Source organism: Galeopterus variegatus, unplaced genomic scaffold (assembly GCF_000696425.1).
Source record: "Galeopterus variegatus unplaced genomic scaffold, G_variegatus-3.0.2 Scaffold6548, whole genome shotgun sequence".
Classification (NCBI taxonomy): Eukaryota; Metazoa; Chordata; class Mammalia; order Dermoptera; family Cynocephalidae; genus Galeopterus; species Galeopterus variegatus.
In genome coordinates this window covers 23,189-44,949 of record NW_007732659.1, presented here as the reverse complement: position 1 = coordinate 44,949, position 21,761 = coordinate 23,189, and the positions used below count along the sequence as shown (strand labels likewise).

The following is a 21,761-nucleotide window of genomic DNA, read 5'->3' as shown; positions in this document are numbered from 1 at the left end:
ATCCACACTGGGGCCAGCTGGTGGCACACTCCGTAGAGTGCAGCGCTTGGGAGCAAGGCGGCGCTCCCGCCGAGGGTTCGGATCCCATATAGAGACAGGTCCGCTCACTGGCTGAGCGAGGTGTGGGCGCGACACCGAGGGTTGTGATCCCGTTACCGGTCACGAAAAAAGACAAAAAGGGGGAAAAAAAAATCAATCCACAGGAGCAAATAAATAATGTGGAGAACTTCGTTAGGGAAACATCCAGCTACCTTATCTGCCCAGGAGGTAGGGTTCATATCGGGAAGAACCCTGTCAGGGGTCTTAATTGAAACTTTCTCTGTTTCTTATCTTTAGGAGCATATGTCTTGAAAACATAAGCACCCCTGAGCCTGTTTTCTGAGACATCTTTGTTTATCTGAATCCGTTTTAGACTGGGAGCTCCCAGTTAGCTGGACTACGTGGATCCGGCTCACTGCACTGCCCCAAGCACCACCCCGGGGCCTGGCACAGCGCGGCTTTTGGACCTGCTGTGTGTTGGCTTCGTTCAGGTCCGGGGGGTGGGGGGGCTGGGGATTAGGCGACAGCAGCCTAAGCGCGATGCTGCGGCCCACTCGAGAGAAAGAGCAGAAAACGGTAACGGGCGGGCTCTGCTAACGGGTGGCGCACTCATGGCAACCCCACCTTAAGGAGCAGAAAGGCACCACAGGCCTAGGGCAGGGCACAGGCGTTCCCCACGGACTGCACCCACGGGCTCCGAGGAGGAAAACAACTTCCGCCGCCTCAAGCCCGGGAGCGGGACGGGCGGGGCGAGGCCGCCTCAGACCCCAGGGGCGGGGAGCTTCGGCCGCGCAGCCGCAGTGTGTACGGACAGGTGCCGCCCTGACGTCACACATAGCCCCGCCCCTTAGGGGGCGACGAGAGGGCGCGAGGCTCTGCGACGCAGGCGCGTTCGCACAGCGTAGGTGGTGCTAGAGGCCGCCTCGGGGGTTGTAGGGCGACGGTGCTGCCGCCATTTTGTGGGGTGTTTGTCGCAGCGACTGGAGGGGGACCACGGCAGTTGGGTGACATTTCTCGGCCAAAGGGCCATTTGTTTTTGCGGAGGTAAGGCTTTCGTGGGTCGTGCTGGGCTGGGCGGCTTTCCAGTCTTTTAGGTCTCGAAGCCCGGTGGCGGAGAAACGACCAGATTCGGGGCCTCGGGTACTGGGCACTGAGTCGGGGGTTCCTGCCTGGCCCTGCTCAGCGGGTGGCTTTGAACGCCTGACGTTGCTTAGGCACGGCGGTTCTGCCGCTGACCCTTCCCCGAGGGCCCTGGCTACTCGAATCGCGGCTCCGGAGGCCCTGAGCTCTCCCCCACAGTTCTGGCCCACGAGCGTGGGCTCTGGAGTAACCCTGTCAGGACACCTTTTCCGCCGGCGAGCGCGAGGACCTGTCGGAAGACCCTTCGAGATCAGTCCCCGATGTTTCTGTTGTCGGAGATCAAGCCCTCCCCTGGATCCTAGGCCGTTTGTAGCGTTTTGGAGGTTTTCCAGCGTCAAACATCTGCTCCTATCTGAGTGCGCCAAAGGCACTGGCCAGATGCCCAGGGGCGGGGAGGTGGGGACTGGGCGTCCGAGCCACTGCGAATCTAGGCGGTGGAATCCAGCTTGTGCTTGTGAGAGGTTGAGAGATGGGGAGGTTCGTCCTTTGTGCGATACTGTTTTTTCCTGCTAAGGTGGAGCATACCGTTGTTGCAGCGAATCTGCATTTCTGATGGTTTTGCATTGTATTATCTCTGGTTGCTTAAGTAGCCCCGATATGTTTATCCCATCCTTAGGAAACAGCCCTCCACACTGAACGGGCAACCCACCTGTTCTTGCCTTATAGCTGGACGTGTATGTTTGTGCTCCATACACACACAGGCTTCAGTCTTCTTGTTACCCATTAAATGCAGTCCTCGTAGAGCCCTCCAATCATAACTTCTAATCTATTCAGATATTTTGAAAGGGCAGTGGAGAATCAGATTTCTGGCACAGATATGTACATACAGATTTATTGTGTTTGTTGTTATTGAAAAATATCTGCTTATTCTAGCATGTAGGAGTCTTTATTAATTTGAGGTAGTGTAATAATTCTAGGTAGTTTTTCTTTTCCTTGTATGCAAAGGAACCTTACCCACAGAAGGTGGTTGCAGGAATCTTCTCTGTGCCTCCTGAGAAAATATTTCTGAACACTGGGGGAAGGGGATCGGAGGGGGGAAAAGAACGTAACAGCTGAATTAAATTTCAAGTAGTGAAACTGGAGAAATAAAAATCTTGGACTCTCACAAGGAGCGTATTCTTACTTTAATGTTTGCATATTGATAACTTTAGTAATTTAAGAATTCTGCCTTGTTAAAGGTGAGCTGGTTGTGGCAGACTGACAGGAGAAGGGGAAAAAACAAAACTAAAGCCGATACATATGTCTGCTTGCAAAAACTGCATAATAATGGATGGTCATAATAATAACTTTCAGTCTGCAGATGTTGTATTATTTGAGAATACTTAACCAAGCTGAGTTTCTGATGTAGCTAAAAAAATTTTTGGTAATTGAAGGAGCAGGTCAGAAGAATTCCCCTAGAAAAACAAAATTTTTTTTACAGCTCTTCTGAAGAAAGTTTGTGTTTTGGCCTTTTCTTCAAGTAAATTTGTAGTTATTTATTCTGCTTTCCCATGTTGGATTGACTATATCAAACCCGAATGCTCACTTAGCCTAACAAGAGTGGTAGGATTTTTTGTTTGTCCCCATCAGTGCCATCACTTCCTTTTTTGAAGTAAGCTAAAAGAGAAGCCACATTATCAAGATGCTTGATGGTCACAGAATTAGAATCAGCAAGAGGAGTGAGTGAAAAGATCTGAATATATATGGTGGCATCAGACTCTCTGGCATACATTCTCTTAGTGAATACCTCCCAGGAGAATTGAAGCTGCCTCATTTGAAATCATTTAAATTTTTATTTCCATTTGTTTACTTGTTACTGAGGGCAAGCTGAAAGAGGTTAACTAAATGGTTTTGCTCCATTTTGGCTTTTTTCAGTTCCTTGCTGAATTGTGAAAATTCTTCTGTTTTTACTACTGAAACTCACCTTGTTTAGCAGAGTTTGAGCCTCACTGTTAAGGACTTATCCTAATTCTTTTCCAAAATAGTTGGGGGGAGGCAGATAGGAGTTAAATTGCTTGAGCACAGCAACTGAGCCTAGAAAGAACCCATTGGAGGTTGTAGATAGAGTCAGGGAATTGTCACCTTTATAATCTGATTTCACAGTGACCTTGCTTCAGTGTACATTGTGATAGGTTGGTTTCTTTTTTCAGAGTCACTCCAGATCTACAACGAATAGGTTTTAAGAATAACTGCAGGATGATCTGAATATAAGTTTGTTGGATAGAAAAAATGAGTTCATGGAAATCACCTTTTTATTGCCCTTCAATTTATCTGTCGAATATTATGTTTTATCCACCTCCTGTTATTTTCAAAGCTTGGAGTCATTTTGAGATTTAGAGAAAGGAACTCTGGAGAATTTGTGAAAAAGAAGCTTCATTAATAAGTGGTTTTTTACCTATAAAAGTCACCTCCCATATTTTGTATTCCTAAGTGTTTCTCTCACATCAGTTATGTGTACTACAGCACTTCGCCAAAGTTGCACAATACTTGTTATGTTATTTATCTTTAAATCAGTACACGTTTTAACATCAGTATTGTTTAACTTAATTACTGACATGATTTAATTAGATATTCTAGCTAGAAGTTAATAACTTCAAATTTTTTCTTGTTACCTTCTGTTTTTCTGTTTAACTTAATTACTGACATGATTTAATTAGATATTCTAGCTAGAAATTAATAACTTTTTAAATTTTTTCTTGTTACCTTCTGTTGTACTGATTTTCTGCTGATGGCTCTAAGCCTGGACCTTTTTATCTGGCCCTTTTACGTTTTAATTTTTATTTTTAAAAGGGCAGTTAGCAAGTGTCAATTGAAGACAAGCACCAAGCTGAGAATTTGTCCTGTATGTAATCAAAATTGAAATAAATGTACTAAGATCTCATGGTGTTCGTCATTTGGGACTAGATCTCTACGTCACTTAATAGTCATCTGACATACCAGTGGTATAGAGCTCCATGCCTTGGGAAACATTACTGAAAAAGATTTCAGAACCTTTATGACTCCATGTGCTGGGTGTTTATATATAAATAATATTAGTGTGTTATATTTTATTTACTAACCCTAACCATGTATATCCTCAACTCACTTTTTGTTTCTGATAACAGATGCGGCATTCCAAACGAACTCACTGCCCTGATTGGGATAGCAGAGAAAGCTGGGGACATGAAAGCTACAGTGGAAATCACAAACGGAAGAGGAGATCTCACAGTAGTACACAGGAGAACAGGCATTGTAAACTACATCACCAGTTTAAAGAATCTGATTGGTAAATTACTCTTGAACTAGTAGCATTTTAGCACTAATAGTTTTAATGATTTGTCATTTGCTTATATAGTTTTCATCTGTCAAGTTATAATTCAGTCAGTAAATATTCATTCAGGAATGTTCGTTGAATGCCTCTTGTAAGGCTAGACTCTAGGTGCTGAGGCTGCAGCTGTAAATTTTTTAAAAAGTTCCTATCCTCATGTATCTATGTCTGTCTGGGAGTGGTGGGAGATAGTTGATCAGTAAGTGAATGTAAAATACATTAAGTAACATATTGAGTCCCAGCTGTCCGTAACATAGTTGGGGAGATAGACACATAAAAAGTTAAGTAATAATGAGGATAGATGCCCAATGTGTGCTTTTAACTTGTATGTAGACGGGAGATATGTGTGTCATTAAGCATTTCCCAAATTAGATGTGATTTGACGGAGGGGAGGAGTTATTCCAAATGAGAAAAGAAATGTGCTATTTGGGAATGTTGAAGTGCATTTGGGATTAGTCACTTAAACTATGTTCTACAGGTTATGTTTGTAGATAAGACCAGCGGATATGTTTGTCTAGGATTTTTAGAAGCTTACTTTATTCTAGGAATTATTCTTTTGCACAGGCAAGTAGCTAGTAATTTAGGAAAGGGCCTCAATAAAAATTTGCATGTGTCCTTTTTTATTATATTCTTACCAATGAAGATTTGGAGGTAATACGTTTATATAGAATTAAAGGAATCTTAAAGTTCTAAATGATTAAAGAAAGGTTAGGCGAGTAGAGTTTCTTTCACTCTGTCTTCCATTAATTTCCCTTTCTCATTTGTTTTGTTGGTTCTATGTTTTCTCCTTGTTTTGTGCAGATGTTCCATTGGGACTGTTTACCAGATTGCTTTCTAAATTAGCCAGCTGGGGTTGCTTTAAAAAACAGTATGTAATTTTTTTCCTTCTCCATGCTAAACAGACTTGTTCTGCCAAACTGAGCTTGTTTGTAGTCAGTGCAGACTGATCATGCTTCATTACACATTGCTATAAAAGGGGAAGGTAAAGATTTCACCTGCAGGATTTCAATGACCAGAGCTAATTAATATACAGTATAGTATAGAAAACTATCTGTACCCCATTATTAATAAATACAAAAAATTCTCTAAGTCTTAATAACATAGTACTGATTATTCGTAAGTTTGTTACACATCATATATGTAGAAATGGAAGTGATTTGAGTGGTGAACAGTTCGTTCATGTTCATAATTAACTACTTAGTCAGACCAGTCAACCACCAGGCCCATACCTTCTTCTTTGACATTTGCACCAGATATGCTTGGTGATAATTGCTCACCATAATTCAGAATATTCCAGTAGTCTTTTTGAAGATTAAGATCTTTATAAGAGTGTTTTTTATAAAACTATAAAAAAATGAAAAATGCAGATATGTATAAAGAAGGTAACTTTAGTAGGATGCTGGTACCCCTTTATTTTGATGTTAAATTATTTCTAATTAATTATTCTTAAAAATATCTTTGTATCCAAATCTTTGTGATTATTTCCTGAAAATAGACTCCAAGAAGAAGCATTTTCAAGTTAAAGGGTATGAACTCTTAAAAGATTCTTGCTACATATTCACATTTCTTTTTCTAGAAAGTTTGTATCAAATTATACTCCTGTAATATGCTCTGCCATGCTGTCACCAGTCTTGGCTGTTTTGAAAGGCCAAGAATACTGTTTTGTTTTAATTTAAATTTTAAATTCTAGTGCTGTCATGTATTTTATAGTCCACTTGAAATTTTTTTGTATTCTTAGCCTATTGATTCTGTTAAAGTATATTTTTCTTACTGATTTAGAAGAACTTTTTATTATATATTATTTTAATCCTTTGTGATATATATTGCAAAGTTTTCTTCCTAGTTTGTTTTTTGACGGTACCCTGTGAATTGGTACCCCTTCCTACAGACTTAATTAATCCATTCTGCATACTGTATTAGAAAAACATGTGGCTGTAAACACCACCTTTATATATTGTGGTCAGAATCCTATAACATAAAATATCAGGTCTTAAACCAGTGATTCTCAAACTTTAGTGTGAATAAGAATCACCTTGGAGATATGTTTAAAATGCAGATTACCAGATACAGATTCAGTGAATATAACCTGGGGGCCAGGGATCTCATTTTTAATGAGAACTTCATATTTGATATCATTGATAGACTCTCCTTTGAGAAACGCTCCTTAGCCTGGCATGCAAGGCTTTCAGTGATATATTTGCAGCTTATTTATTTGTCCGTACTCCCCTATGTGAAAATTGTTCTTACTGGAATTGTCTACTTACTGTTCCCTTAGTAATGCATGGACAAATCCATCTTTAAGCCATTGTGGCTAAAAGAGCTGTATAAATGTAAGATGGTATTATGCCATTTTTCTCCCCTGGAATTTCTTCTTTCTACTTTGTCAATATCCTGGCTTCTCTTTAAGTTGCAGCTGTGTTTCTATCTTTTTCGTGAGTCCTTTTCTGACTCTAAGCACTCGTATTTAACCTTTCAGCATTTCCTGCATTGTTGGGTTTTGTTTCATTTTTATGTGAATAATCTCAAATTGCTCATATCTGTTGGCAGGGACTTGGTCTTACATAGTTTTTTTTTTATCTCCCACAGGACCTGTGTGGAAATAAAAACAAATGCCCATACCCTCATCAGTCTTGGCTATTTTGAAAGGCTACAATGAAATATTCACTGGAAATTCAGTGAATATTTTAAAAAATTAATTTGTTCGTCCTGTCTACCCTATGCATAGCCTGTATAATTCTATAGACTTTGTTTATATAATCTCTGAGCCTTGGTCATTGGTCATTATAGATTGAAGAGATTCCCATCTTTTTAGTTACCCTCATGGTATTAACTTCATGTTTTTTATTCTATAGATCGTTTATGGATTATCAGTAGCTCTAATTTCATGTAGTATTTCAGCTAAAGATTATTAGTGTTAGTGTTTTCTGATAGAAAGATTTTGGACTTTTATGGGAAGGATGCCTTACAGAATTAAACAGGATATCCATAAGAGTATGGTAATTTCTAGCTTGTTGTATTGTAGATCTCTCCCTGCGCCAACTGATTAGATCCCTGACCTAGACCCACAGTCTTACCCTAATATCCTGAGTTGTTTTTCCGATGGATAAAACTTAAGACTGACCCTAGGAAGGAAGAGGTGGTTCCTGCATCACCCCAGCCTGGATTTGATGCTAGCCCTGTCCAGTAGTAGTTTTAGAGATGTTTCTATTTCTGTCTAAATTGGCCCCGGGGAAAAAAGAATTGCAGCATATTCTGGGGAAAGAAAAGGGGTTGGTAAGAGCAATCTAGTCAACATCTGTCACTCCATTGCTTGTCAGGATTATTTTAGCCAATTTGTCTGACTGGGCAGGTGTCCCCTCTCTCCCTCAGTGCTCCATGTGCATCCCTCTTGAAGCTTCGCACTCTGTTGAAGAGGACACTCATCCCAGGTAGAGAGGGGGACGGGAAACTGGGCCAATTGAATTTATGTCCTTTCCTTTTCATCAGATCAAGACTACTTAAGGGGATCCATTGACTTCCTAAGGTCCATGATCTCTATGAAATTCCTTGCCAAGTTTTGTTTATGCATTTATGCGTTTCTCGGGGAAAAGGGTCCATAGCTTTCATCAGATTTTCAAAAGGATCTGTAGATTCAAGCACTATGGCATTAGATGGTGCTGTTTTCTATTGTATTTCTCAAGCAGGAATGACAGGAAATTAGAAATGCAAAGGGAAGTAGAGTGGTAGGACTTTTGTAATCCTAGCAAGCAATTAAGGATCGCTTTCTTACTCAAGAGGGATATATTTTAGATATCTTTGGCACACAAGGCAATAAAAAAGCTATGTTGTCTATTTCTCAAATAGGAATAACAGAAGGCTAAAAAAGCAAAGAGGAGAGAAGACAGGATAGGTGCTGTGTGTAGTAAAATTGGCCTGTATAATAACCGTTAGAATGTATCTCAGTTTTTGTCACTAATGGGTTCTATAACCATGGCAAGTTTTTTCCTTCTAGAAATCTTAATTTAGTTGTCAGTAAAATGGAAGGGCTGGGATACATTTTTTATATTTAAGTCTCCTTATGGTTGTAAAACACCTTTTACAAAAGAATTTTCTGTGTGCCAGTGATATCTAAAATGCACTTACATTAAAAGAGAGGAATCCTGTTTTGCTTGCCTCTGTGTGTGAGAGGAAAGAAAGCTTATTTACAAATGCATATAAAAACAGTTTCAGAAGAGCAATTTTATGAATTTTGGGGTTTAACTTTGTCCACAAGGTAAAAAAAACAATCAAGTAAACACTAAACGTAATAAATTAATGATTTGACTCAAGCTTTGTTCCTTGGTGTGACGTGCTTAACAGCAATCTATATATTGGAGAAATATTGACCCATTTGCTTATTTCTTAAGCTTTGAGAGAAAAGTATAAATCCTAATTCATCAATTTGGATTTTTTTCTTTTATTGAGTTAGCTGTGTAAACCAAGAATTCTTGAGAGAATGTTTGTTTGAACCACGTTATCCCAGAATGAAGAGAATAATTTCAAGTCCTTTAATCTGTTTGCAGTCATTATTTAGAAGCAAGGTCCTTGAATGAGAGAGATTATCGGGACCGGAGATACATTGATGAATACAGGAATGACTACTGTGAAGGATATGTTCCTAGACATTATCACAGAGACATTGAAAGCAGTTATGGAATCCACTGCAGTAAATCTTCAGTCCGAAGCAGGAGAAGCAGTCCTAAAAGGAAGCGTAATAGACACTGTTCAAGTCATCAGTCACATTCGGTATGATTGATATTTTTATTTTAAGTGCATTCTTAATTATGCGTGAAAGCTCTTAAAAGCCAATAAGTTTCTAAAAGTTTCTTTATATATATAATATTATTTGGATATATTATAATCATACTTATATTACTTGAACCCTTAAAGGAAACTTCCAAATTCTCATAGCTGATCTGTGTATTTATTAGCTAGCCCTCACTTGCCCACATTTACTCATATCTGCAGACCAGATCATGAGTTTGTTGATTTTAATAATAAAAATATTTTATTTTTGTATGTATAATATATTTTTATAAAAATGAAGCACCCGCTTTTCTTTCATCTTAAACATATTTTTACTTGGAAAAAAAACCCTTTTCTGATACTTGGAAACAAATATGGAAAGTTGCACTGGTGGATACTTAAATGTTGTTAACCCATATAGCATAGTTCCATAGCACAGTGCATCATCTGCAACTAATTCTGTTGAAATTGTGAACATGGGTGCTGAATGGGAAATGTATTATCCAAAAAGCCTCCATTTTTTTTTTTTTTTAACACTCAGACATCTTCACCTGTTTGATCAGTAAACACTGAATTATTATTTTCCTCCCCAAGCTTTCTTCAGTAGAAATAGCTTTTATTAGATTGAACACTGAAATTATTAACTAGCCTTTATTTTCCCCCTTTTATTTTAATTATATATATTTTAAAATATTGTTAAATAATTTCAAATAATTATGACATTTTAAAACATTTTTCTGACAAACTAGACATCTCAACTCACAGCATATACTATTTATAGCGAGAGATTAGTAAATCATGACATTGCATTCTTTAAATTTCAGATTTCAATTAAATCAGTATTTTAAAGAGACAATTGTGTTGTTTTTTTTTTCTATTGCCACTTTAAGTATCTTATCTGAAAATCTGTTCCTTGCCATGTTTTTCTTCTGTAACATAAACTGTGCCCTGTGAATTTCTGGGGACTGAATTTGAAATTGCTCCTGCCAACTGTTCGTGGCCTGGTGCTTATCTGAATGCCTGAATATCTCCCCGCTGAATGAATTGCGTATTCTGCCCTGAATTCACTCTGATATATTGATTGGCTGGACGATCTTGGTGCTGCCCACTTGCCGTTCCAGAAGAGCCACCGAAGGAAAAGATCCAGGAGTATAGAGGATGATGAGGAGGGTCACCTGATCTGTCAAAGTGGAGACGTTCTAAGAGCAAGATGTATAGAATATTTTTCAACACTTTTTAAACTTTGCAGACAGAGTAATCTTTTAAAGAATAGCTTGTCAGCGGGGGGCTAAAGAACTCTTCATTGCTTTTTTGTTTTGTTTTTTGTGGGTTGGTTTGTTCTTTTGTATTCTTCTTTTCTGTAGAATTTAAATATTTCTACTCTAAAGTTCCAAAATAATCAGTGGAATTTGAGATTAGAGCAAGAAAGATAGCTCTATCTAATTGTTTTTGTAGCAGCTGAAAATAAAATAATTTGAGTGCTGAAACCTTAGTTATTCTTTGATAGTGATCATTTGAATATTCCACACTTAAGCATTCATGTTTGAATAACTAGATAATTTGTACCAAGGTACTTATATATCTTTCCCCCCCTCACTTTAGATGAAATCGTGGACACCTTGGGTGAAGGGGCCTTTGGCAAAGTTGTAGAATGCATTGATCATGGCATGTAAGTTTGTTTTTTTTTTTTCTTTTTTGAACATTCTGATCTTTTTGGTGGGGAAGGATCTATAATTTAGCTGAAATATATTTTAAACGGTAGCCACATGTTTTACAGGGAAGTGTAAATATTTATGAAAAGTTCTTGAACAGTGTATGATTTATTTACCATGAGTGTAGATTTTGATCAAGAATGCTGACAGATTCTGTCAGATGGAGTTTATTGAAATTAAGTGGGTGTTCAAGTGAAGAAGTTTCCCCAAACTTAGGCCGTTGACCCTCTATATGAGATTCATTTCTTTTGGATTGCAGAGATAATAAAGCATATGTAATCTTGTATGTTAGGATTAGCTTCCTAAACTATAGAGAAATTATATTACTTAAGGCCTACAGAATAAAGTCCAGATTCTTTAGCAAGTTATACTTACCCCTTTGTGATTTGACCCTGTCCTCCACATTTTACTGTGGTTTGCAAACATTTTTTTTTTTTTTTCCTTTTTGAGACCGGCCGCACTGCGCTCAGCCAGTGAGCGCACCGGCCATCCCTATATAGGATCCGAACCCGTGGCGGGAGCCCTGCTGCGCTCCCAGCGCCACACTCTCCCCGAGTGCACCACGGGCTCGGCCCTGCAAACATTTTTATAAGTGAACCTCTTAAAATAATTTAGTGAAACTGCACATTTCAAAAGTGACGTCTAAAAGTTTTCATAGTAAATTATAAAAATAATTGGGGGCTTGCCAGTTAGCTCAGTTGGTTAGATAGAACACAGCCTTATAACACGAAGGTAACTGGTTTGGATCCCCTCACTGGCCAGCTGCTAAAAAAAAAAGAATAAAAATAGTTGGGAAGGATGAGATTTCCAGCTTATTGTAAACATTAATATTTAAAAAATAAAACTTACCTCTGTTCAGATGTATTTGAGGGAATCATAACGTGATACCCACCATCATCCATAAACAAACTCTTGCTTCAATACTTAGAAATGTTTTATCCTTAAAATTATTTTCATTCCACTTTCTAAATTATCTTCTATTATCACCGCTACTTCTCTGCAACAAAAATGTAAACATAAATTTTTAAATGTTTTGAAATATTTTTAGACTTACAGAAAAGTTGCTAAAATAGTTCAGTTCCCATATATCCTTCATCAGCATTCCCCAGATGTTCACATTTTTCAGTATTTGCTTTATCATTCTTTATATATACATATGTTATATTTTCAAATTTTGTCAGCTAATCTACAGACCTTCTTCAGATTTCACCAGTTGTCCCATTAATGTCCTTTAAAAATTTCCTGAGATTCTGAGTATTTAATTGAGGTATATTCTAATGAATAGTATTCAATTGCTCAAAGTAAAAATATATTACAAATTTTTATGCTTATTACACCTAATAAAAACAAATTTTATTGGCAAATTTTATTTATCTTTTATTGGGATGGTTGGGGCTTCTAAAAAATGAGTATATGTATCCGTAGATAAATATCTCACTGGTTAGCATCGTCTGTTTCCATTTTTTTGTTTTTATAGATATAAGCATTAAGAAAACTTTTTGGTCATATAATTAAATATATGGGAGTAGTAGTTTTGTCACAGTAATTTTATAACAATTCTTTTAAGTCTTAAGATATATGCCAAACATCATATGGAGATTATAATCAAAAAAATTTTTTAATGATTTATCAGCCCACAACTTCATTGGGGCCTTTTTGAAAGCAATGAATTAGAAACCACCACACAGGAAAACGATTTGCTATTCAGCCACTAGAAAACATTTGTTTGATTGTCCTAAAGATTTTTTTACAGCTTAGGCATACATTTTGATTCTAATAAAGGGTAGGTGAGGCTTTCTTCTCTTTTGTAAAATGAAAGAGCCGTAGTGAAGAAGGAGGATTGAAGGACTGGCTCATTTTCAAGCAAATTAGGTTTGGAAATGAGGACAAGGAAAGTTGAAGATTTGAAAATTGATTTCCTCAAAATCATTCATGGCTCTATATTGTTTTGGAATTACTCTTACCGATGCCCCAACCTGAAGCCCACTGCCCTACACTGTAGCTGTTCTATATACTTGAACAGTTAACGTGCTATGGCTTTATGACTTATAGATGGTGTCTCCTTTCCTTGATGTTTCATTTTCCTCCCAATCAGACAGACTTAATAAATATCTTTCGAGACTCAGTTCTGTGTCATCTCTTCTGTGAAGAAGTCTAAGTTGTTCGTGTGTCTATCTTGTCCATTAGACTGTGAGGTACATGGAGACAGCCCTGTCTTTTCATCACTAACACCTATGCACTGTCTGGCACAGAGTAGGTCTAGCCTGGTGAATGAACAACTGCTTTCAGCAGTAACATTCTATTCTTGTTTTATATTTTTATACGTTTTTTCTTTTTTTACTTTTGTATGAAATTTAGGGTAAATTTTAAATTCTGGAAACATTAAAATTCATAAGTATTAAGGGAATTATCATTCCATATAAAATGTATTTTGTCAAAATGTTTTGAAAAATATTATATGGAATCTAGTAGAATATGCTGTGAAAGATTATTTTAGAAAAATAGCATAGAGGAAAATTGGTAATTAAGATTATGCTTTAGAGGATACGTGGCGTCACCCTACTGTTATGCATTTACCACATTCATCTTAATTTTGTTTTTAAGGGATGGCATACATGTAGCAGTGAAAATCGTAAAAAATGTAGGCCGTTACCGTGAAGCAGCTCGTTCAGAAATCCAAGTATTAGAGCATTTAAATAGTACTGATCCTAATAGTGTCTTGTAAGTATAAATTTGAGCTATGAGCCATCATATTACATGAAATAATCAGAATTCTGTGAACTGAATTATTATTTTGATCTGTTTCAGCCGATGTGTCCAGATGCTAGAGTGGTTTGATCATCATGGTCATGTTTGTATTGTGTTTGAACTGCTGGGACTTAGTACCTATGATTTTATTAAAGAAAACAGCTTTTTGCCATTTCAAATTGACCACATCAGGCAGATGGCATATCAGATCTGCCAGTCGATAAATTGTAAGTATACCTGATAAATCTTTAAACATCAGAAAATTTAAGTTTTTATTATACAAGCAACATATTAAAATATTGTCATTAAAAATACATGTTATAGGTAAAGATGAAATCCCTCCTGACCAAGGTATCCACTGCTAATCCCTCTTCCAAACCAGTACAAATTAAATTTGTAAGTGAAACTAATAACGTCTTTTGTTCTCTTGTAGTTTTGCATCACAACAAATTAACCCATACAGATCTGAAGCCTGAAAATATTTTATTTGTGAAGTCTGACTATGTAGTCAAATATAATTCTAAAATGGTAAGTTAAAACCTTGTTTTAATTTTGGGTGTTGTCTTTAAAATTAATTTAGTTTGGTGATCCTTGGATGAGGAATTTTACTTCTGAACCTCATTATATACTGATGTCTAACCAAAAAAGGAATAATCCTTTGTCTTTCTCATGGGCTTATGTTGATAATCAGAAAGATAACTCATGTGCAAGCCTGACTTTCATGTTTTCTCAACTATCTGTAGAAACGTGATGAACGCACACTGAAAAACACAGATATCAAAGTTGTTGACTTTGGAAGTGCAACTTATGATGATGAACATCACAGTACTTTGGTATCTACACGACACTACAGAGCTCCAGAGGTCATATTGGGTCAGTAGACATCAGACTTCCTGATATTGTAATTGAAGAAGAGATTTTGTTCTTTACTGCTTTTATTGGGAAGGTGTGAGGGTGGCTAGAATGATCTTCTTAGTGGTGTAAAAACATTTTCTATTTTAATTTAAAAAAAATGTGAGGACATTGCTATAAATATTTTTCCTGAGTGGTACAAATGTGATACAGTCTGTGAGAAATATTCCAGGTGGTGGTGATTTTTGAACTAGTTAATCTTAAGTGATCTCAAGAGAGCAGGCTCTATGAACTAAGTATATCATTGCAATGTGATTTTGAAGTCACGTGGATACCTGTTTTTTGTCATCCCAAAATTATGATTCTGGTAAAGGAATGCTAAGAGTTTGGTTGGTGGACATCTAAATATAGGAGGGATAAAAGTCAAGAGGAGAAGAAAGGGGCTTATCTAAGAGGAGAGCTTCTGTGATAACCCTTGACATGAGAAAGGCTAGAAAAGAAAATGAGTTGAAGTACAGAATTTTGAAATAAGGAGGGACTCAGTAGGGAGCATGCATCTTATGCTTCAAAATTTAAGAGTTAAAGATCAGGAAAGTCAAAGCTGGGGTTGGGGGCTTAGAGACAGTGGGAAAAGTTCAGATCAGGTGCTGTGGAGAGAGAGTTCCAAATGTGGGCAAGGGACAGTTGATATAAATCTGAAATTGGAGTCACTGACCTTGAGGAACAAGTATCGGGAGATTGGGAAAACAGAAAGGTTTTTTGTATATTTGTGGAGTATTCCTGAGGGCGAAGGCAGAATTAAGTTAGAGAGGAAGAAGTAGTCAGGTACTACAGTTGAGAAGGGCAGTTGGTCTCATGTCTTGGATTTTGGTAGTAGTAAACAGGTAAGGTTGGGAAAGGATGGTAAAAGTGAATGATGTGGAATTGCAAAGAGGTATTGCAAGCTGACTCATTAAGAATGGGATGATTGAGAATGTGCTGCAGAGGGTTACAGTAACATGGGGAAAAGTTAGATTGGAAGATAGGAGTGGTTGAAGAAGAAAACTTTTATCTGAGATCCAGCTTGTAGTATTTACAGATTTTGTATGTGTTACTGTAAGTAGAAGCCATCTGCTCCATTATTACCTGTTTGTTCAAACGATAGGCCCTGCGGGGTGTTAACAGAAATGACTGTTATAGTCAAGGCCCTTGAATATATTGTTTCTTATCCTTAACTTCAGTGATGTTACTGAGAGTAATTGAATTTTTTTTTAGTGGCTCTTATTTATACAGTATTGTTTCACTAAATATTTGATCTTTAAAAGATAGAAACATTTTTACGGTTTGTTCTTCCCCTTTCCAATGAAGTCTAGGCTTAAAAAGGCTAGGTGTTTTATTCTTTCTTGAATAATATTGACACTGAGAATTCTGAAGGAGAAAGTATATATGATCATGTATAGTCAGCCTGAGGTACATACATAGATTCATCTCTGTGAATTTATTAAATGTCTCTGTAATTTCTGCTTATAGGTGAAGCAGCTTATAATTCCCATTATAGTTTTTATGTAATTTACGTGAAACAATAGTATTTCTTTAAAGGAAAAAGTAAACTCATCATCAAGCTGGCGATAATTGATAAGGGCTTAGTAATTACATTCTGAAGATAATTTAAACCTATATTTACACTAATACAATGTAAAACTTCTTGGAGCAACCACAAACTAAGTGTAATAGTTTCGACAGTGGTATTCCCCATCATATGAGCAGTTCAGAGACTATAGAATATTTGTGCAGAGGGAAACTGTTTAATAGTCCCCCTCTTATTTTACATAAAATGCCTTCTTCCCAGTTAAAATACTATATTTTTATGTAAGCATATGGACTGTGAGAGCATATTGAATAACATTTGATATAAAACTAAAAATGTAAACCCTGAATTTGTTGTTGTATTCTCCGAAATAAACTATGTAAAGAGAGCATCCATATAGGGAAGGATTTAGTATATTGGTAATTAAAAATAGTTGCATAGTAAAATGTTTATATTTGTTTTTAAATAGCTTTAGGTTGGTCCCAGCCTTGTGATGTTTGGAGCATAGGTTGCATTCTTATTGAATATTACCTTGGGTTCACAGTCTTTCAGGTACGTATCTAGTAAATTCTGTTTAATAATTCATAATGTTAAATATTAAAGGCATGTTGAAATTTTGGCTTTCATATTGGGAAGTTGCCAAAGATCATTATTCTTGAGATTAAAACTTACATATGCAAAATGGTCATCCTTTAAAACCACAGTTGAATGAAATACTATGGATAGTGAATGTTCATTTTGCATGTGATTGGTATTTTTAACACGTGGTTCATGTATGGTCCATATTGTCTTATGTTTCCATTTTTTGTGTTATGACTCTTCATAAGTTAATATTAATATTAATGTGCATTAATATTAGTGTGGCCAGTTTTAATTCAGTTTTGGTTACGTTGACTTTCTCTGTGGCCTTACTCCTTATAAAAGAATTCAGGAAAAACAAGTTGCATTTTACTTCAGCATCTATGGTGCCTTTAGGCATTTCTAAGGAAGTTATGCAGAAGACGGGAAAACTGTTACAGTATAGTGTGATGTTTGCTATAATGGAACAATGTGGAAAGTGTAGGGGCAATCCAGGAAAGGTTAATTAAATTTCCTTAGAGAAAGTATCACTGAAGAGGGTAGTGAGGTTAAGCCAATGCTAGAAGGAAGGCATTTGTCAGAAAACTGGAGTGTGATGGGTGTATAAAGATGAAGATTATATCTGTAGAGGAACATATTCTAGTCAGGGAAGAATAGTGTTGTCAGAGTGTCTTGTGTAAATGGGAAAATGATGACAATAGGCAAGAACTGATTCAAAAAGGACTTGAACACCTTAGAAAGGTAATTTGTATTTCCTAGAAGTCAGTGGTTTCCAAATGTAGACTGGTCCAAAATGAACGTGATTTTGTAGGGTTACCATTCTGGCCTTTAGAGATTTCCCTCCTGCTCTTTTTGTATTAAAATGTCCCTTTTATAAAATAATGATAATTGGCTTTTTAAAATAAAAGTCCTTACTTGGCAAAATAAAAAGTAGGAAACCCTATTTTGCTTTCCACTTTTTTCTAATTTTACTTGTATTTGAGATCTAAGTGATGAAAGCTTTGGGTGATACAACCATTGAAGAACTTTAAGCAGGGTTGTGATATGGTCTAGGTGTTGTTTTGCTTTGTTTTGCGGGGAGGGGTTATGGAGATCCTGGCTCAGTACTGTTGAGGTTGAGTTGCAGTGACAGCAGTGCAGGGGGAGATGAAGCTATGATGAGTTGAGTCACATAGGTGGCCATCGCACAAGTTTTGAGTTCACTGCTTGTAAAGCACTTCACCAGACTTCTGCTTTGGTCTAGTCTGTAGTGATCCTTTTGAAAAGTATCTGAGTTTATAGACAAGTTTGATGTATAGAACCATGGTTGTCAGTTCTGGGAGGTGGTGTCTGGTTTTGTGGTTGTGAGCTGTAAGGTCAAGAAAAAGTTAGGCAGGGAGCATACTTTCTTTATTCTGACTTACATAAGATGGGTATTTCCAATAACTTTGTGATTGTAAGTCACTTTGAGGTCTTAAATGAAGTGCAGATTTTTTGAGATATGGTTTATATTTTAATTCCACCCTGCAAAATACTCTTAAACTAAGGAACATTTTTAAAATGTGGAGCTAGTATTTATTCCTGTCAAGAATTAATAATGTTTTTGAAGGCAATATGCTAGGCACAAAAAAAGCATTAAACACAGCCTCTGCTCTCTAGAACAAGGGTTGGCAGGCTGTGGTCTATGGTGAAATCCTGCCTGATGCCTGTCTTTAAAAAAAAAAGAAACGTGTGACCAGCCAAGCCTGAAAAAGTATCTACTCTCTGGCCCCAAACATAAAAAGTTTGCCAGCCTCTGTTCTAGAAGCATATCATTTTAACTGTAAGTTTGACAGTTGTGTCTATTCTACTTTAGCCAAAGCTCTATTACTGTATAGGTGGAGAGTATGAGCTTTGACTTGGGTTTATAGCTCAATTTTCTGAATTTATGAGCTATATGACTTTGAGCTAGTATTGTAACCTCTTTGAAGCCCATGTTTAAACATACCTAGCTCAGGATTGTTGTGAGAATTATTGAGACTATTTTTATTGCCTGGTGTTAGTAAGTGTTAATAAATGGGCTATTTGTTGGGTAATGGAGGTTAATTTTGGTTAAGTAGCTGATTAAATGAGGAGGAGACAGTTTTTCTGGTAATGTTCCCCATTTAAATATTCTTCAGTTAAGTAGTGCAGGAAATAAAATAAGGAAGAAAATTGTTCGGTTTTGCAATAAACAAGTTACGTGTCAAGCATTATACAGAACCTTACCATTCAGTATTGTTCCATATTTGAAGTTATAGTATTGTGTAATGTAAATTGTGTTGCTGTCTAGTTTAGTCCTTTATATCAGCACCATTTCTTTGTGTTCTTTTGTAATGTGCATGTAGGTAAATAGTGCTAAATTTCTTTTTCCTGCATTTCTTAGACTCATGATAGCAAAGAGCACCTGGCAATGATGGAACGAATATTAGGACCCATACCAACACACATGATTCAGAAAACAAGGTATGTTTTTTAAGATTAAAGCCCTTTGCTTGGGGGCCGGCCCGGTGGCGCACTGCTACAGTGCGCCACTTGGGAGCGCGGCAGCGCTCCCACCGAGGGTTCGGATCCCACATACAGACCGGCCGCTCACTGGCTGAGCGAGGTGCGGGCGCAACACCGAGGGTTGAGATCCCATTGCCGGTCCCGGTCCGGTACGGGCATGACACTGAGGGTTGCGATCCATTGCCGGTCACGAAAAAACACAAAAAGGAAAAAAAAAAAAAAAAGCCCTTTGCTGGATACATCCAATGACCTATATTCAAACTACAGAAAACCCAACATTGTTGTAATACTCGTTACAAGGACTGCAGATATTGCAATTTTTTTCCTTTACTAGTAATAACTTGTAACTGATTCTTACCCCTTTATTTTTGGTCATGTTTTTAAAAATTAGTTCAGTATTTGCCTTGTGATCTAGCAAACAAAATGGTACTTTTTACACTCAGGTTGACCTTTACAGAAATGTTTCTTAAGTTGATGTAAAAATAATACATAGAATATAAGAAAGCTTGATTTTTGGAGTTGTATCAATCTAAGTTTGAATTTCATACTGTTACTAACCAGCAGTATGTCCTTGGACAAGTGACTATTTCCAAACACAGCTTCACCACAGAAGTCACCTAGAGAGTTATTTAAATATTTCTTGCCCCATTCCAGATCTAGTGATATCAGAATTTATAGGAATGGATCCAGGAGTCTTTATTTTTTAGAGCTGGATTTGTTCCATGTATGGTATTTGGGAGCAGCTTAGTTGGGGTATTAAGACCTCATAGGTTGGAAGGTAAAGATAGATAAAAGGTGTCTGATATATAATTATTGCTGAGATTTTAAAAAATTGTGTGCATGTGTATATGTGTACACATTTGAGATGCTTATACTTCTTTCTGTTCCTCTACCCCCACTGGGAGCAGGGTAAAGATGTGGATCTGTCCTTATTTTACTAATCCAGACTTCTTTTTCCTGTAGAAAACGCAAGTATTTTCACCATAACCAGCTAGACTGGGATGAACATAGTTCTGCTGGTAGATATGTTAGGAGACGCTGCAAACCATTAAAGGTAAAAGAAAAAACTAATTAAAGATTAAAAAAAATTGTTTCACTGTTGTTAATATCTTTTTTAAACAAAAACATTTTTCCCCCCAGGAATTTATGCTTTGTCATGATGAAGAACACGAGAAACTGTTTGACCTGGTTCGAAGAATGTTAGAATATGATCCAACTAAAAGAATTACTTTGGATGAAGCACTGCAGCATCCTTTCTTTGACTTATTAAAAAAGAAATGAAATGGAAATCAGTGGTCTTACCATATATTTCTCTAGAAGAGATTACTTAAGACTGTGTCAGTCAACTAAACATTCTAATATTTTTGTAAACATTAAATTATTTTGTACAGTTAAGTGTAAATACTGTATGTTTTGTATCAATAGCATAATTATCTTGTTAACTATGGGCTTGATAATGAAATATAAAAGTTAAGATTAATTTTCCTTCTTGAGATTAATTACCCTTTTAAAAAACCTTTGGAATGTTCTTTGTGTCCAGTGACGAATGTGATTGATTTTGTCTTTTGTACATGGAGGTCTACTCTGAAGTGATTTTTTTTTTTTTTTGAGTAAAAGGAAATCTTGACTACTTTATATTCTTAAATGAATATTCTTTATATACCTCAAATTTAGTACTTTTCTTAACTTTTAAAGTTTTTTCTGTAATTGTTGAACGTGTAATATTATTAACTAGATAGGCAGGTACTGGAAACCAAAACCCATAGAAAATATTTACTGTTAGAATTTTATTAAACTGTAAGTATTGTGTTCTGTTTAATTGGGTGATGTTGGTGGTGATAAGTTAGGCATTCATGAGAAAGCATCCAGTCTGTCCATCGTGACAGGTTGTTTATGAAAAAGCACATACATGCTTCATTTACAATCAAGTCTAACTGGAAAGTGAGCTCAGAAAATCACATTTTCCAAGGGCTGTTTGGTGAGTTGCAGATGTAAAAATAGGAATTTCAATGACGGGTTTTAATTTTTAAAGCCAAATACTGAGGAGTCTTGAAATTGTCTAGTATTTTCTTATCAAATGAAGTAAATATTTAAATCTCAGCCTGTGAGAAATAAGGTTATTATTAAACAATTATATTTGTGTTAATCCTTACTAGAGAAAAAGAAGGATGTGATTGAAAAGCACTTCAGGAAGAAAGCTCTGCAGAAATTTCCAGACCTCGGTTGGTTAACATAAAATTTTTGCCTATTGGTATTTTTCTTACTGTACCTTGTTTTCACATAAAAACTACATGATAGATGTTAATTTAGTAAAAGAAAAAAGTCTTGATATTCAGTCTGCCTGGTAGAAATATTTTTCGTTGTACAATTCATAATTGATAATTCAGATATGGATTGTTTCTTGTTAAAAGTGTCCCCATCTCATAAGTGTATTACACAGAGATTTGGGTTTAATACTTAAACGTAAACATCAAATGCACGGCATTTTCTTCTATGACAAATAGTGAAACCAGGTTGGGTTATTTATCTAGGGGCAACATTTGCCAGTATAGTAAAGCTGTGTTCCTAA

The 21,761-nt window shown here is 36.7% G+C and overlaps 1 protein-coding gene across 3 annotated transcripts; it reads left to right on the top strand.

Moving 5' to 3' along the window:
• The first annotated feature begins 975 nt into the window (after positions 1–975).
• Positions 976–21,527, top strand: CLK4 (CDC-like kinase 4). Of its 3 annotated transcripts, none has more exons than XM_008590995.1 (13): positions 976–1,083; positions 4,263–4,423; positions 9,007–9,229; positions 10,351–10,441; positions 10,832–10,898; positions 13,546–13,662; positions 13,750–13,916; positions 14,123–14,217; positions 14,433–14,562; positions 16,578–16,660; positions 19,071–19,150; positions 20,156–20,246; positions 20,333–21,527. In XM_008590995.1, the coding sequence occupies exons 2-13, from the start codon at positions 4,263–4,265 to the stop codon at positions 20,471–20,473; spliced, it is 1,446 nt and encodes a 481-aa protein (XP_008589217.1). In that variant the 5' UTR covers positions 976–1,083; the 3' UTR covers positions 20,474–21,527. The 3 variants fall into 3 exon arrangements, with proteins under 3 accessions (XP_008589217.1, XP_008589218.1, XP_008589219.1); XM_008590996.1 differs by lacking the exon at positions 976–1,083 and adding an exon at positions 7,835–7,893 and having other exon boundaries at positions 4,342–4,423; XM_008590997.1 differs by lacking the exons at positions 976–1,083; positions 4,263–4,423; positions 10,351–10,441.
• The last annotated feature ends 234 nt before the right edge of the window (positions 21,528–21,761 follow it).